Source organism: Pelmatolapia mariae, linkage group LG20 (genome assembly GCF_036321145.2).
Source record: "Pelmatolapia mariae isolate MD_Pm_ZW linkage group LG20, Pm_UMD_F_2, whole genome shotgun sequence".
Lineage (NCBI taxonomy): Eukaryota > Metazoa > Chordata > Actinopteri > Cichliformes > Cichlidae > Pelmatolapia > Pelmatolapia mariae.
Window position 1 is genome coordinate 18,572,754 of NC_086244.1, and position 15,228 is coordinate 18,587,981.

A 15,228-nucleotide genomic window follows, 5' to 3' on the forward strand; every position below is an offset into this window, starting at 1 on the left:
AATCTGACATCTAAAACAGGAAATGATGCTTGAGATGCTTGGATATCAACCTTGTGAGGTATGTTTAAAAATGAATATAGATTCAAAGATAATGTGAGAGGTTAAATTAAAATTTCTCGTCTTAAACTGACACAAATGTGTCTTTGCCATTTATGATACTGCATTATGTATCTAAATTTAATCATAAACTACAGCGTCTACATTTTGCAATCCTGAAACTGATTCGTAATTGCATCAAACGTAAGCAGGCATAAGACGGGAAGGTTTAAATATAAACTTGGAAAGGCGAGGGGGATTGGAGCAGCTCTGCTCAATTTAAAATGTTACAGCCAGACAGACACTGCCTCTGAAGTTTGTTTATTTGCCTGCAGAAGCTTTTCTGGATCATTAATGCTGTGTGGGGATTAATGATCTACAGAAATCAAATTTATCCTTAAGCGGCGAGTGCAGAGATAGGAGCCTGTGCAATATTTGTTCCTTAAAATATGTGGACTGTTACTGTGGAGCTGCAGAAAGTAGTCGAGTTGAAGAAAAATATGTGGAAAATGTTTACTCCTCAGACTTTGAGATAACAACTCTTGACAGCGTCTCAAAAGAAAAATGCATAATGCATCGTAGGATTTGAAGTCTCTGTCAAGTTGATTTTAATATTATATTCTGTACTGTAAAATACAAAGAACAGACAAGACTTTGAGCTATATTTAGAGTTGTTTTTAATAAAAGACAACTTTGAAACAGCACTTATAAAAAGCAGCACTCATTTTGAAATGAGCTTCCATCTTTTGGTGCTATTTCATTGCTACTGTGACCAAGCTGCATATTTGCATAACTTCTCTTTCAGTAGTTGGAGCAGTTCTGTGGAGCCTCCTGCAACCATCAACACAGCCATTAATCTTTAGATCAGATATCCTACCTCTCACATACATATTCATTTTTCTTGGCATTTTCCTCACTCCTCTTTCCACTCATAGGTTCAGACTCACCTGGAGAACCCAACCAAGTACCACATCCAGCGGTCCCAGCAGCAGCAGGTGAAGAGGTACCTGGGAAAGCTTGGTTCTCAGGCGTTGAGCTTGCCCTGCCCCAACCAGTCCTCTGACCACGGGGGCATGCCGCCAGGGCCGGGCAACAGTGCCCCTAACAGCCCTATGGCCTTATTGACCCTCAACTCCAACTGCGAGAAAGAGGTGAGGTCTCCACATAGTTTAGACCGTTTTTTTAATTAATGATGCTTGGATATTAATTGATCAGTAATGCTGGACTTATTTGTACTTTGTCTGGTTTTAGATGGACGATGTAATTGATGACATTATTAGTCTGGAGTCCAGTTACAGCGATGATATCCTCGGCCTAATGGACCCAGGACTTCAGATGGCAAACACGGTATGTATGCTCATGATTTATCCACTTGTCAGTATATCCATACCAGCCAGTTTACAACATGACTGCATTTCATGTGATGTGTCTTGGGGTAAAACAGAAGCAAATTCCATGATGTCAGATTTCAGCCTTGGTGTAATACTTTGGCCTTGTAATTGATGTCTTCTGTGCTGCGCTTCATATGTAACTGTCATTTGTTACACACAATAATATGCATAATATTACGTCTTTTTCTCTCTGTTTTAATTCTCAATTCCCCAGATCCCTGTGCCTGCTAACCTCATGGACATGTATGGCAATCAGGGTATGCCCCAGCAAGGTCTGCCCATCAGCAACTCCTGCCCTGCCAACCTGCCAAACATCAAAAGGGAATACTCTGGTAAGCATGAAAATTACTCAGAGCTATAGAAATAAAAATAAATAAAGTTCTTACAGATGTTTAACTTGTGCCATTTAACAATATCTGTTCAGCTTCTGTATCGCACGGGCAACAGTAATTCTGTAACAACATATGATAATGTAACGTTCTACTCTCCAGGCCTTTGCGCAGCTCATTATATAGCATTTTGTATCCAGTCCAGCTTTCGTAATCCTCCTGTGTGTGGGGATTTTGACTTTACATGATTATGTCTTCTATTGTCTTGTATTGCATTTCAATTCTGTACATTGTGATAATGAAAACAACATTATTACTCATGTAGTTTCACAATCCCCGGCCATCATGCATATGCTGGATAAGTCAGGATCCTGTGGCAAATTTGACACCTATCAAAGGCCTGAAGGGTTCCCTGTGGGTACGTCTGATTATTTAGCTTTAAAATGTGGATGCTGCACATTTTGTATACGTGCTTTGTTTGGTTAGTCGATCAACCAAAATGCGTTTTTTTCAGAAGCAGAGGTAAGAGCCCTGGCAAAGGAGAGGCAGAAGAAGGACAACCACAATTTGAGTAAGTGAGAATACTTAAATGTGATTTTGGTTGTCACTGGGTTAATTATTAAACTACATTTTTAAGTACATTAGCAAATTCTTGTTAATATCTATATATTTATACTTATATTCCTAGTTATACTTTCCCCTTTCTGTTTTTGTTCTGCAGTTGAGAGAAGGCGACGGTTTAACATCAATGATCGAATTAAGGAGTTGGGAACTTTAATTCCAAAATCAAATGACCCGTAAGTTACTTAATATATTCTTACATTAACTCTTCTAAAAATACATGTAATGGCAACCACAAACATCCAGCCAGTCTAATGCAAGATTAATAACCCAGTGTTCAAGATTAGTGGAGAGATTTGCTGCTTATGAAACAGCAAATGGAAATGATTTGTGTTTTAATTGCATTTTTCTAGCTGGTCATTCAGTTATATGCAGTTTGTAGTTATACAGATCTTTCGATTTAGGCAGATGTTGTAAATTTGTAAACGTAATATGAGGCTTATAATAATTACACTGTCAAATTCAGCTTTTAACCATATTCTTCTCTCATCGCTGTGCCCTTTGACCTCGCCTGTGGGTCTAAAAAGATCCCAGTTGCTTTTGTTATGTCTGTTCAGCCCTGGTTGTTTTGATTAAGTCCAGCTGGTTCCTCCACCCACACGCACAAATTCAAGATTCTCACCAGCAGACCTGGTTTAAATGAGTACACATTTATGAAAAAGTATGAAAAAGCAGGCACACATTTTCTTTCTAGCATTGCCAATTTTTATTAGTTGCCTGTAAGGTGTCAATACCACTTCCAACTTGACCTAACTTAACCTTAACTGTACAAATGAAATCCTCAGGAGGGATGTTTTCCCATGAAGTTGACTAAAGATCATTTTTTTATTCCTGCAAAACATCTGCTGCAACATTCATGTTTTTTTCAGGGAGCTCAGGGTCATCCTTATGACTGCTTGTGACTCAGGCTACCTCTTGTGCATAAACATCTTGTGTAGTAACAACTTCTGCATAGAACTCTATGACCTCTGCAAAAGTTCTGCTCCTTTTTCCTCAATCTTATTCTCTCCTCTTTCTTAATTGTTAACTGAACAGGCGTACATTAGACTATCTACTGACATTTAAACGTTTGGATGTAAAAATAATGGTTCCTTTTTAAATATCAGAGATATGCGCTGGAACAAAGGCACTATCCTGAAGGCATCAGTGGACTACATCAGGAAGCTGCAGCGGGAACAGCAGAGGGCCAAGGAGCTGGAGAATCGTCAGAAGAAGCTTGAGCATGCCAACCGGCACCTGATGTTGAGAATACAGGTAAAAGCTTTGATGAAGACGAGAAAATTCAAAAAACTATATTATGTGTCATGTGTAGGGATTTCAGAGGAGAAGGAGAAAAACGTCTATACTAATGTTGGAAGAAATGAATACACTTTTATGAGATATGCAAAGCTTAAGGGAAAGCGAGGAAAGGCACAGATTCACACTGCGAAGTTGTTAAGATCGTCATCTTGTAACAAATTGATCATAAGATGAGAGGAGTCTGAATCTGTGTGATTCCACTCAGCAAACATTGAGCTCTTTGTAGTTAATTAGAGTTGCACATCGGTGTATTAGAGGGGGAAAAAGAAAACCTTCTGCACGTTTTAAAGGGTAAATGACTCAGTCACAGTCAGTTGGATATTTAAAAACCTTCACTTGGCAGCTTTGCTAACTATCTCCCACTCTGCTTTTCAGTAAAGAAAAGGCAATACTTTAACATTCATCCTCAAACCTCAAAGTAGAAGATTAGGAGTCTGATCAAAAAAAATGCTCACTAACCTAATACCTAACCTGCGCATGTTTGTGTCGCTCTCTGGCTTACAGGAATTAGAGATGCAGGCGCGGGCTCACGGTCTGGCCATTGCATCTTCAGCGCTCTGCTCTGCTGAAATTGGGGTACGGACCATCAAGCAAGAGCCTGCTCTGGAGGACTGTCACCAGGACCTGTACACACTCCATCCCCATCACCAACAACACCCCGCCTGCACTCCTGAAACACCCAGCAACCTCGAGCTAAACGAAGGCCACTCTAACTTCTCCGAGGGCCACTACGGCGTTCACAGTAAGTCGGGCTCCAAACTCAACGACATCCTCATGGAAGACACCTTATCACCGGTGAGGGGGGGCGACCCTTTGCTCTCATCCGTCTCCCCAGACACCTCAAAGGACAGCAGTCGCAAGAGCAGTGTAAGCATGGATGAGAATGAGCAGGGTTGTTAGCACCCCCTACTGGAACACTCCTCACCTGCATTTTCAGCCCCTCCACCTACTGCTACAAGTCAGTGGCAAACACACTTTGAGCTGCTGGAAAGGCTTTCTTCTGTTTGTTGTCCTTTCTCTGTTTGTTTTATTTCTCCTCTCTCCCACCTGTGTTTACATGTATTGAATCTTTTTCCAAATTGTTTGTTTCTTTTCTCGTGTTATGTCTTTTCAAGCCCTTGACCCTGATTTCAAGGACTGATTTTTTTTAAGTGTTTGCTTTAATCAATACTTTGATGACAATGAGTTACAAAAATAGAAGTTTTTATATTTAAAAAAAATATGCATTTATCTTTGGATAGAGGCTAGATTATCCTTTTTTTCTATTGATTCCAAAGAATCTAGGGAAATTATAAATCATGGTCAGAAATGTAGATATTTTGTGGTGAGATAAGCACTGCTTTTTAAATCAATAGCAATAATAGAAGGAAAAAGATCTATTTATTACTATAGTGCATTACACTCTGTGTGTCTTAGATTGAACTTGAATGTGCCAATGCCTTATTAAGATGTGTATACATCGTTGTCGTATTGCTATGCACGTGTTGGCTGTTAGAGTCTTTGTCAGTCTTCCAGTTGAAATTTCTTGCTTGACAAATATTAAATCATCTGTAGATTATATAAATACACACACGTGTGTAAACAAGATGTTATGAATACATTCCCCTTAAAGCTAATTTATTACATGGATTTTGAAAGAGCCATTATTAATAAATGAAAGCACATTTAACAAATTAATAAATAAAAGCTAGAATCTCTCTTTTAAGATCATTACAATGAACTCATTACATGAGAATAATTTTAGTCTTTTATTCAGTGTTATACATTCACCACACACTCTTTAACTACCCAGTGCCAATAACAGACACAGTATGTTACCAGTACATTCCTCAATGCCAAAACTGCCAAAATACCCCCAAATTTGTCTCAAAACTAGTAGAATAAAAATAGGCTATAAATGGTCTGACAAGAAGCTGTTGTCACTTGATAGCTCTAGATTTCTTAATTATAGAAATCTTTATTTTTTTTAATCTAATAGATGTTAATCAATTATTGTAATGGGTTTTTTTTATCTTTAGTGATCAGACAGACATAACTGGTTAAACTTAGAGTATTCCAGCACAGACTTCATACTGTAATACTGCAGACCTGTTAATCTCAGATTTTACAAATTTCCTTTGATTTCCTAAATTATTCTTGTTGTTTTTTTGGGTTTTTTTGATATACCACGTCAGTGACATTTCACATTCAGGACATTTTTTTTCATGATGTGAACATTTATATTGCCAAGGAGTATAAGGAGACTGCTTTGGGATTTTGTATGAAATGCGTGACATTGTCAAAACACTGGAATGACTTCTGATAATTGAAACCTGGTTTGTTTGCCTGTCTTTCTTTTAAATCTGAGCATAAACTAACTATTTCAAATGCATACAGAATCTTGTGAAAAGCTGTGGATTCTTGGATGGTTGTTGTATATTTCCACAGTTTGTTTTGAACAGTTCTAGCATGTTCCATAGGTATACCTTTTTAATAACCACCTGCCATATACTACGAGCCCTGTTACAGCACAGCCTCCATTTTGTCAAACTATGCAATGGTTAAAGTTGTGCCTGTAACGCAGCATCATGTCTTCAAAGGGTTTTCTCTTTATGAATGAGTCTGAAATGGTGTCGAGGCAATTATCTTTTCATTTAAGTGCCTTAAACTTGTTTTTTTTTACCCTGAAGATGAAAGAGAAGGAAAAAAAAATGTTTTGTTGATGTTTATATTGGTGTGTGGAGCTTCATAGAGCGCTACAGTCTGTTAAAGAGCTACACTACAAGTCCCTCAAACAAAAGAATCACGAGTATTGTTATTATGGAACGCCAAAGTGTTCAACATTAAATAAGGAAGTAAATTAGGAAATAAGTCATTATAAATGCAGAGTAAAATATATAAGTAATTAATAATTATACCCTTACATAATATTTGAATTAGTGTTCTGTATTATTATAATTAATTACTTAGTATGTTGATTGACTTAGAAATCTGACTTCTTCAACCACTGACTCCACTCCACTGAAGTTGGGTCATGGTAGCAGCAGTCTGAGCAGGGGATACCTGATGTCCTTTCCCCAGCAGAGCTTACCAATTTCTGCTTGGTATCACCAAGATGTTTCGAGGCTTAATAAGATAAATAATCCCTGGTCTGCCCAAGGGTCTTCTCTCAAATGGGTGTATGCAGAAAACCTCCAAAGTGAAGCCCCCAGTAGATGTCCAATCCACCCCAACTGCTTCATATCAGCATCTCTGAGTTCCTTCCAGATATCCATGCTCATCGTCCTGTCTCTAAGGCTGAGCTCAGCCAACCATACTTTGCTTGCAAATACAGATCTACAGATCTAATAAAGATCTGGTTGTTAACTACCAAAGTAACCTCTATAAGTGCAATTGGCGAGCCTTTCTTCAAGAGTGCCACCAGGTCCTTAGGTTGCTACCACAACAGGCACCAATGACCTTTTGAGCAGAGCTAATGCCAGCTACCTTTGCAGTAGAGGCTTTGAATATGAACAAGAATGAGCTGCTGAGCCACTGATTCTTATAGTGGGGACGTGGATGATCAGGGTAATATATACAGTGAATATATTCACACGATTTCTGTAAGGAAAATAATCAAAGATGGCTGTCATGCTAACCTTCTAGAGTGTTTTTTTTTTCACTACCAAAAAAACATTGCCACTAATCCCAGTCCTGCATTTACCTGAAAGTGTCGTTGTGCAGTGCTACAGCTTCACAAAGCCAGTAATGATGCTGTAGACTAATAGTGTTATTATATTTGACTTATTTATATACCTATGATTAATATTCAAATACTATATATATTTATGTAGTACCGAACACTTTGGAACTCCATATTTTGTAGCTCTTCATTTTATTTTTTTTAATGAAATTTTACACTGAAGGCAGTGTTTCGTAGGTTTCTAGGTGACAACTTTGAATGTAGGTCTCAGTAACAACTGCCAAATTGTGTGCCACATGTAGGCAATACATTTCTACAAAGACACAACCTGCAAAGCAAAGCCACCTTTCTTAGTGGTGTTTAACCTCTTTTGTTATAAGCAATATATGGATCATTACCCAAAGGTTATATGTAAAATGCAAATAAGTACACAGTTAGACTTCACTCTTGTATGTGGAAAGAACATTGTAGAGAATATGACTCAAGATTACTCAATAGCAGCTCAGCTATCTTACAGTGTTACTATCCAATGAGGATGTTAACTATAAAATCCAAGTTCTTGAACAAGCTGAGAAGTGAACCTTGAGTTAATGTGTTGGTTTGTTTGGGTTTTTTGTCATTGATGAAGCTTCAGTGGACTGTAGATTGTTTCTTATGGTGACACAGGTCCAGGGACTGATTCAAAACAGTACAACACCCACATACCTGTAACATGGATCTGTGGCTAAACGTAGAACAGATAAATCAAATAACCCTAAAATGTGACTGTAAGAAAGGATATAAACATTACACTATGTGGTGGCAGTTACTTAAAGCTGTCACTTAACTCGTTTCTCATAATGACTCTCTGAGCTGTAAATTGTTATGGCATGTTATGGATAAACCACTAATGAAAAACTATGGTATGTTAGCTCAATTTAGGCCTTGTCTTCTAATTGTCATTCCTGTGGTTCATACAAACAAAGTTCTCTGCTGATGTTGCTACCGTTCTTATTGTTACAGTTTATAAGAGATGAATGTAGCAGTAGTTACTGTACCCACTGGTTTCAGATTAGTGAGCTCAAACTCGATGGTACTCAATGTGGAAACTATCTTGTGAGAAATATTAAAAGTTTTATTTGAATGTTGGTGGAGTTTGCCTTTATTTCCCTCTCAATACTAATTATAATGTTTTTAGAGGCAATTTGAAACTCACATAAACAAACATCTTTGGTTTGTGTTCAGTTTTACTCATTTACTTAATTTACAAAGATTCAGTCATTTAGAATGCTACACTTTAAATTAAAAGGGATAATGCAACACAGTAAGTTTAGTTAAACACGTATCATTTTTATAAGATAAAGTCCTCTTCTGTATATACAAAAATTATTGCATTGCTTTTGATATTTTCTTTTTTTTTATTCTGCCAACTGCTTTTTGTAGCTTTTGCATTATATTATGGTGTGTTGTAAACCATTAACTAAAGAGTTGAATGACCAGACGACCTGCTGAGTTCAAAATGAGCATCAGAACAGGGAAGAGAGGCAATTTAAGTGATTTTGAACATGGCATGGTTGTTGGTGCTAGAAGACCTGGTCTGAGTATTTTAGAAATTGATAATCTGCTGGAATTTTCCCACACAACCATGTCTGGGGTTTACAAAAAATGGTCTGAAAAAGAGAAAATGACCAGTGAAAAGCAGTAAAATTGCCTTTTTGACGCCAGAGGTCAGAGGAGAATAGCCAGACTGCTCCGAGCTGATAGGAAGGCAAAAGTAACCCAAATATAGCTTGTTACACCAAGTGCCACTGTTGTCAGCTAAAAACGGGAAACTGCAGCTACAATACAGACAGACTTACCAAAGTTACATAATAGAAAAATAGAAAAACATTCCCTGATCTAATCTTGTGTTTAGCCGTGACACTCGGGTGGTAGGGTCACAATTTGGTGTACAAAACATAAAAGCATTGATCCACCCTTCCTTGTATCAACAGTTCCGGCTGGTGTAATGATGTGGGGGATATTTTCTTGGCACACGTTGGGTCTCTTAGTACCAACTGAGCATTGTTTAAATACTACAGTCTACCTAAGTATTGTTTCTGACCATGTCCATCCCTTTAGGATCTTTTGATGTCTGCCTCAAGTAAGATAACGCACCATGTGACCAAGCTTAAATCAGCTCAAACTGGTTTCTTGAACATGCAATGAGTTCACTGTACTCAGTGGCCTCCACAATCACAAGGTCTCAGTCCTGTAACCCTCCTTTGGGGATGTGGTGGGCATGCAATTGAAAAATCAGCAGCAATTGTGTATCTATATCATGTCTATATTGTCGATATTGTCATGTAAAATTCATTTGCCTCCTGATGAAGAAAGCTCATCAGTCCATTTCTTGTGGGCTTGGCAAAGAATTCCATCACCAATCATACCATGAAAGATTTCTACAAAATAAGAAAAAAAAAATTAGACACGCTAATGAGCATGCTTTATGTAACAGAGAGAGTGTAACTTGTAATGTCAATTGATTATTGAAAGAAAAGTTTTACTGTATATTATTTTACCTGCAGTTCCCAATCCTGTGGGAAGAGGCATCCTCAGAGAGCCAGCAGAGTGCTTCAGACGCTCCTTAAGGGATTTCTGCACCAGCTCCAGAGTGCAGTCCCGGTGCCACACAGGAAGCTCCATACTCAGCATGCATTGGATAATACGATTCTTCTCATCTACTGTGAGAAGTCCCTTTTGGACGGCCACATATACCATGAAGGACATATCGATGTTGACTGCCTCTCCGTGAAGCAGTGCTGGCAATATTCTCTGTGCAAAACATGGAGGTTACACTTAATTGTGTGCAGATAATCTCCAAAAAGTAACTGCTAATAAAATAATATCTAAATAAGTTTACTCTGTAACAATAATTCACATTTAAAGTGAACCTATTATGCTTTTCTTTTTCATCTCTTGGGTTGCTCTGCTAATAAAATAATATCTAAATAAGTTTACTCTGTAACAATAATTCACATTTAAAGTGAACCTATTATGCTTTTCTTTTTCATCTCTTGGGTTGCTATATGCAAACCCTTAAATAAGGATTATTTTGAGCTGTGAGTTTTGCAAAGATACTATAAAAGAGTCCAAGAGTAGAAGATATTGAGCTGGAAATTAACATAGTAGGTCCCCTTTAATGAGTGAATTGATACTCTCAAATATTGCTACAAAATAGTTATAGAATATTGTTACAATAGAAAATACTTCTTGACCATTTCTAACTCTGGGCTGATGAGGTGACCAAAATCCACCAGCCTGTCCAGATCATCCTCCCACAAGTTAGGAGCCAGTTCCTCAAGCATGGTTTCTATAGCGATGCGGATGGTGGCTGTGGCGCTGTCTTCCTGTTCAGGACTGGTCTCGCAAACCTGCAGTTTGGTATGCAGCAGTTTCCTGCCCTCAGTCTCCATCAACTCAAACAGGCCCCGGTGCTTCATCAGAGCCATCTAAAGTGTATCAGTAGAATAACACTTAATAGTTGGCAATAAGAGAAAGAGAAGACACACACTCTATTCTAAACTGGAATATCTAATAATAAACAATCACATGCATTGCATTGTTGTACTGTGGGAAAATGAATTTCAAAGATTCCCTCCAGACATGTTTAATAGATATAAAAGTATTTAATATAAATACCAGATAAAACTTTCTTAAACAGTAAGCTGAAATCTTCTACATCACTGAAAGTATCAGAATGTGTGAACCTGTTCACATAATTTTCTTTCTTTCTTTTTTTTAATCCTTTAACTCAGTTTTAAAATAAGCATGAAGAAATCTTACCCCTGCGGAGCTGCACATACCATATCTGTCTGCACAGCATTGTGTGAGCTCCTTTGAGTGAAGGAACAACAAACAAAGCACATTTTTTTGTGTGGAGGGTGTCTTTAGTTTTTTTCTTTTGCATGCTTCACAGCACATGGTGATAAACAGACGCTAGAAACTATAACAAGTTTCAGGTTTAAAAGGAGCTGGCTTTCAGCAGCATAGGCACTTAAAGTTGTATATCTTATTAGCGATATTTTAAAATGTAGCAGTTTAAATCTAGGTTTTTGTGAGTAAGTAAATGCAGTAAACACTTCCGTGGTTAAATTGTGGTTACAAGAGGGTTAGTTGCGATGAGCCAAATGTCAAAACATCCAACTATGACACTTGAATCAGCTTTGTGTATTCTGTGTCCAGGTGAGAAAACGGTAGTATGTATTATTGATGAGCAAAAAGAAGTATCAGCTGTCTTATTGATACATTTCAGTGCTTTTTGGATACTGTAGAATTTGTACACAACTATTATCTTGTTTGCAAATAGTATGGATCTTGTTCTCGCCAGTTATTACTTCCTGCCCACAAAATATTAAAAGTCTGACACCAAAGAAGATCAACAACAATGGCTTGAACAATAAGATCATTCTACTGTGAGCTGCAAGCAAATTACATACATTTAGGAGTTAATGGGCTGATACATGCAAGACCATCAGGAAACTCATTCTCTCGATCAGTCATCATGCAGCGACCAGCACCTTTAACATCTCTGCCATCCCATTAGAGATCTGACGTGGTGGGAGAGTTTGGAAGAATGAGCAGTCCAAGAAGGCTGCCACTGGTGGGACATAACTTCCCAGCTTGTTTTTCCCGCCGGCAAAGTTGACTCCTGTTTTTGCCCCTACACTGGCGTCAATATAGGAAAGTAGAGTGGTCGGCACTCGAATATAGGGGGTCCTTCGGCGATAGAGAGATGCCGCCAAGCCCACCACATCCAGACAAACTCCACCGCCGATGGCTACGATTGGCTCGGAGCGTCTGTCGATACCAAACTCATGAACTTCCTCCAGGATCTTGGTCACTAACTCCATACACTTGTTCTCTTCAGTGGTGGGCAGAGGGAGAATCTTATAAACGACCCCTCTGGCTTTAAAGTACTGAGAAACCTGGGAGCCATACAGCTTATTGACATTTTCATCAATGACAACAAATCGCTTCGGTGGTTTGCAGTTACTTAAGGTGTGTTTAAGTTCCTCTTCTCCTAAGTGACCCCAGAGCAGTGTGTCATTCGTGGGATCCAGTGTGTTTTTGCACTGAATAACTCTGTAGGTGAACACAACAGGGCTGACCACTGTCCAGGAAACCCCATGTTCTGACTTGTTCTCATAGCTAGAGATAATTTCACAATAAAGTAAAAAAAAATAAGAAAAAAGAAAAAGAAGGGAAAAACATTTAATTGTCTCCATTCAAAACACCTGCTAGAATACTACCCTATACCTTCCATTCAATACAAATTTACACTTCTACCTCACTTTATGTGGGTAAATACTGTTATTTACTTGACTTATTTTGTTTGAGAGCTGAAGTTACATTTTGTATAAAAGCTAATATGTAACATTACATATTAACACAATAATAACCACCATTCTACAAATGAATGCTTCTATTTGTAAAACATTTAAAAGTCAGAGGTTTGACTTCTAGTTGCTCTACAAAGCAGTATATTACTTGAATACTATCCCAGTGACATGTGGGAATAATGCACAAAGAAGTATCTCAACGTGCAACTACAACTGCAAAATATTTACATTTTACAAAGTGCCCCAACTCCTTTAGAATTGAGATTGTGCCACAAAAACCAGTGGATTTAAATAATGCAGGACTAAAAAGTCTTTGGAAAATAGCTTTGCAAATGTTTTATGATGAAAGAAATGCATGCAAGACCTAAATAGATTAGACCTCAAACATACACCCACTGATGAGTAAGACCCAATGTAAATGTGGCTTTTTTTTATGAAAAAACTCCAAGTACATTTTGTTTTGCAAATGTTTTTGTCTGTGTTAACAAGAACCTTCAATGCAGCACTTTAACAAGTCAGTATTGTTACATTTACTCTTAAAAAACTAACTCAATAAACAACTATCAAAGCTGCTTTTTCTAGAGCTGCTTTTGTTATTGCCTATAATAATTACTCTTTAACCTACGTCATTAGAGCTAAAATCTGGTTTGACCAGCTTTAATTGTAAGTGATAAGACAATCCAGCTACTCTTTCATTCTGACTAATAAGGTGCTGCATTCTGGTTGGTGTAAAGAGATGTTATAACATTGTTATAAATGAGACTCATCTACTTCAGTGTAGTCTGAATGGCAAAAGAAAAACAAAGAACTATTGCATGTGAAAACAGAAAAACCTCTTTAAAATTTTGAGCTTGTAGTGTTGAGAAAATATCATTTCAGGGCCTTAAAAGGTCTTCTTCCACCACTGCTGTACATATTTTACATGGGTGACTGTAGCTTAAAATAGAAAGGCATTTCACTGCTCCATGGAGAATGCTAATCAGCATATAGTCAAAGAGTATAAATAGTGAACATACAGCATAACCGATGAGCACGGATATCTTTGAAATTATTATTTTTTAAAAAGATCTGAGATTTTTCAGCAAAGTTTTTTGGTTTGTAAAACAACCTGATTAAATGTATTTGCTAATTACGGTTGGCAAGTGCCCTTAACTTGCCTGCTTCTATTGCACGTCACTGAGATATCAATAATTTTCCATTCTATACTTACATTTTAGCATCTGATAACTTTCCCTCTGCCAGCTGGAACTGGTCACTTTGTCGAATCCATGTTCCCTTCACTTGAACAAGATTAAACTTAGTTTGTTGTGAACAACTGGAGTTGTTATTTGAAATCATGTTCCCAGAGTCCCAGGCTGCCAAGTGTCTTCAGCTTACTATGTCTTTATTCATGCTAATGGCATACAGGGCGTCAGTGTAGAGGACATTACTCAACATAGCGTAAACCCCCACCCTACACTCCTGCATGCTGGACTGAGTCTCATGTTGGCATTTGGTTACTCGACTGCGTGGGGTGAGCATGGGAACAACTGAGGGCTATTTTCTTATTTTATTAATCTAACCAACTCTATTTTGGGGTGAGAAAGCAGTTAACAACTTGATGAATGTGATGACTCTAAAGAATGTTTGTGTCCACAAGTCTGCAAGTCAAAAATTCAAGGCAAGAGAGAGGTTTTTAGCATGCTTCTTACATTTACATACCCAGCTTTGTAAGTTCTCCTGTATCCTGGCAGGCACCACAGCAGTTACAGTACATTTGTTTGAAACTGCCCCCCTCCTCTGGATGGCATGATATATTTGTGTATGGGAAAATCGTGGCTCAGACATGTACCTTTTACAGAATAATTACCTCATGGAAATGACAATGGAGACAGGCAAACATAAATGTTCCAAAGCCACCTGTTGGAGATAAAAAAGTAAAATACAACAAAGGAAATTCAACGAAGGTATGTAAATTGCACAGTAGGAAATTACACCCTTTGAAAGTTGTTTCTACTGCATATCTCACCACAAACCATTGCCCCAATTACAATTTTAATAATTAACAACAGTTTAAAGCTGTTTAATTACAGCAACCATTCTTCCTTTAGTGCTACATAATAACTCTAGTGTCAGGCAGGTATGAATCATCAGAAAAAAAAAAGACTGCTGCTGCTGAACTTGTCAGAACACGGGGAAAAGCTGAATCCACCCCTTTTCCTGCCACCCAGGGAATTACAGGAATATCAAACAGTGTCCAACTTTTCTCCAAACTGGTGCCAGATTACATATCCCACTCACCAACTTGCCCAACTTCTTTCCTCAAAGACCGCCCATCACAGGTGTGTTTCCTTTCAAGAAAGGATATAAACAACAGAGGAAAGGTTTTTAATGCACAAACAATACAACTGTAAAACCATTAATGGGTTTTACAACCTACTAGCAAAGTTATTCTATGAGGCAGTTTGAAATATTCAAAGCGCCAGGGAGGTGCCATTTAAAGTATATAATAGAGAACAATTGCTCAGTAGGACTTCAACAAGCAACAGTTC

At 37.9% G+C, this 15,228-nt stretch overlaps 2 protein-coding genes across 6 annotated transcripts in view; one reads left to right on the forward strand and one right to left on the reverse strand.

The window, feature by feature from the left end:
• LOC134618260 (microphthalmia-associated transcription factor-like) overlaps positions 1 to 8,460 on the forward strand; it is a 29,006-nt gene extending 20,546 nt beyond the window's left edge. For 4 of the 5 annotated variants that reach the window (XM_063463590.1, XM_063463586.1, XM_063463589.1 and 1 more), the window contains 8 exons: positions 972 to 1,187; positions 1,288 to 1,383; positions 1,642 to 1,759; positions 2,082 to 2,174; positions 2,271 to 2,327; positions 2,478 to 2,553; positions 3,484 to 3,631; positions 4,181 to 8,460. In XM_063463590.1, coding sequence (XP_063319660.1) covers positions 972 to 1,187; positions 1,288 to 1,383; positions 1,642 to 1,759; positions 2,082 to 2,174; positions 2,271 to 2,327; positions 2,478 to 2,553; positions 3,484 to 3,631; positions 4,181 to 4,576 — 1,200 coding nt within the window. In that variant the 3' untranslated portion in view covers positions 4,577 to 8,460. The remainder of the gene's footprint in view (positions 1 to 971; positions 1,188 to 1,287; positions 1,384 to 1,641; positions 1,760 to 2,081; positions 2,175 to 2,270; positions 2,328 to 2,477; positions 2,554 to 3,483; positions 3,632 to 4,180) is intronic. The other variant, XM_063463588.1, reaches the window with a different exon arrangement.
• Positions 8,461 to 9,668: 1,208 nt separating this feature from the next.
• LOC134619226 (2-epi-5-epi-valiolone synthase-like) lies at positions 9,669 to 14,035 on the reverse strand. The gene is made up of 5 exons (XM_063464998.1): positions 13,908 to 14,035; positions 11,876 to 12,506; positions 10,574 to 10,807; positions 9,878 to 10,130; positions 9,669 to 9,757 (listed from the first exon to the last, which is right to left on the reverse strand). The coding sequence occupies exons 1-5, from the start codon at positions 14,033 to 14,035 to the stop codon at positions 9,669 to 9,671; spliced, it is 1,335 nt and encodes a 444-aa protein (XP_063321068.1).
• Positions 14,036 to 15,228: the final 1,193 nt, after the last annotated feature.

Excerpts from the sequence above, each read along its gene's own strand:
- LOC134619226 (XM_063464998.1), bottom strand. The coding sequence starts at position 14,035 with ATGATTTCAAATAACAACTCCAGTTGTTCACAACAAACTAAGTTTAAT. Across the intron at positions 10,131-10,573 it reads TCAGCCCAGAGTTAGAAATG|AGAATATTGCCAGCACTGCT; the intron begins GTCAAGAAGTAT and ends TGTTTTGCACAG. Across the intron at positions 9,758-9,877 it reads CACAGGATTGGGAACTGCAG|AAATCTTTCATGGTATGATT; the intron begins GTAAAATAATAT and ends CTTATTTTGTAG.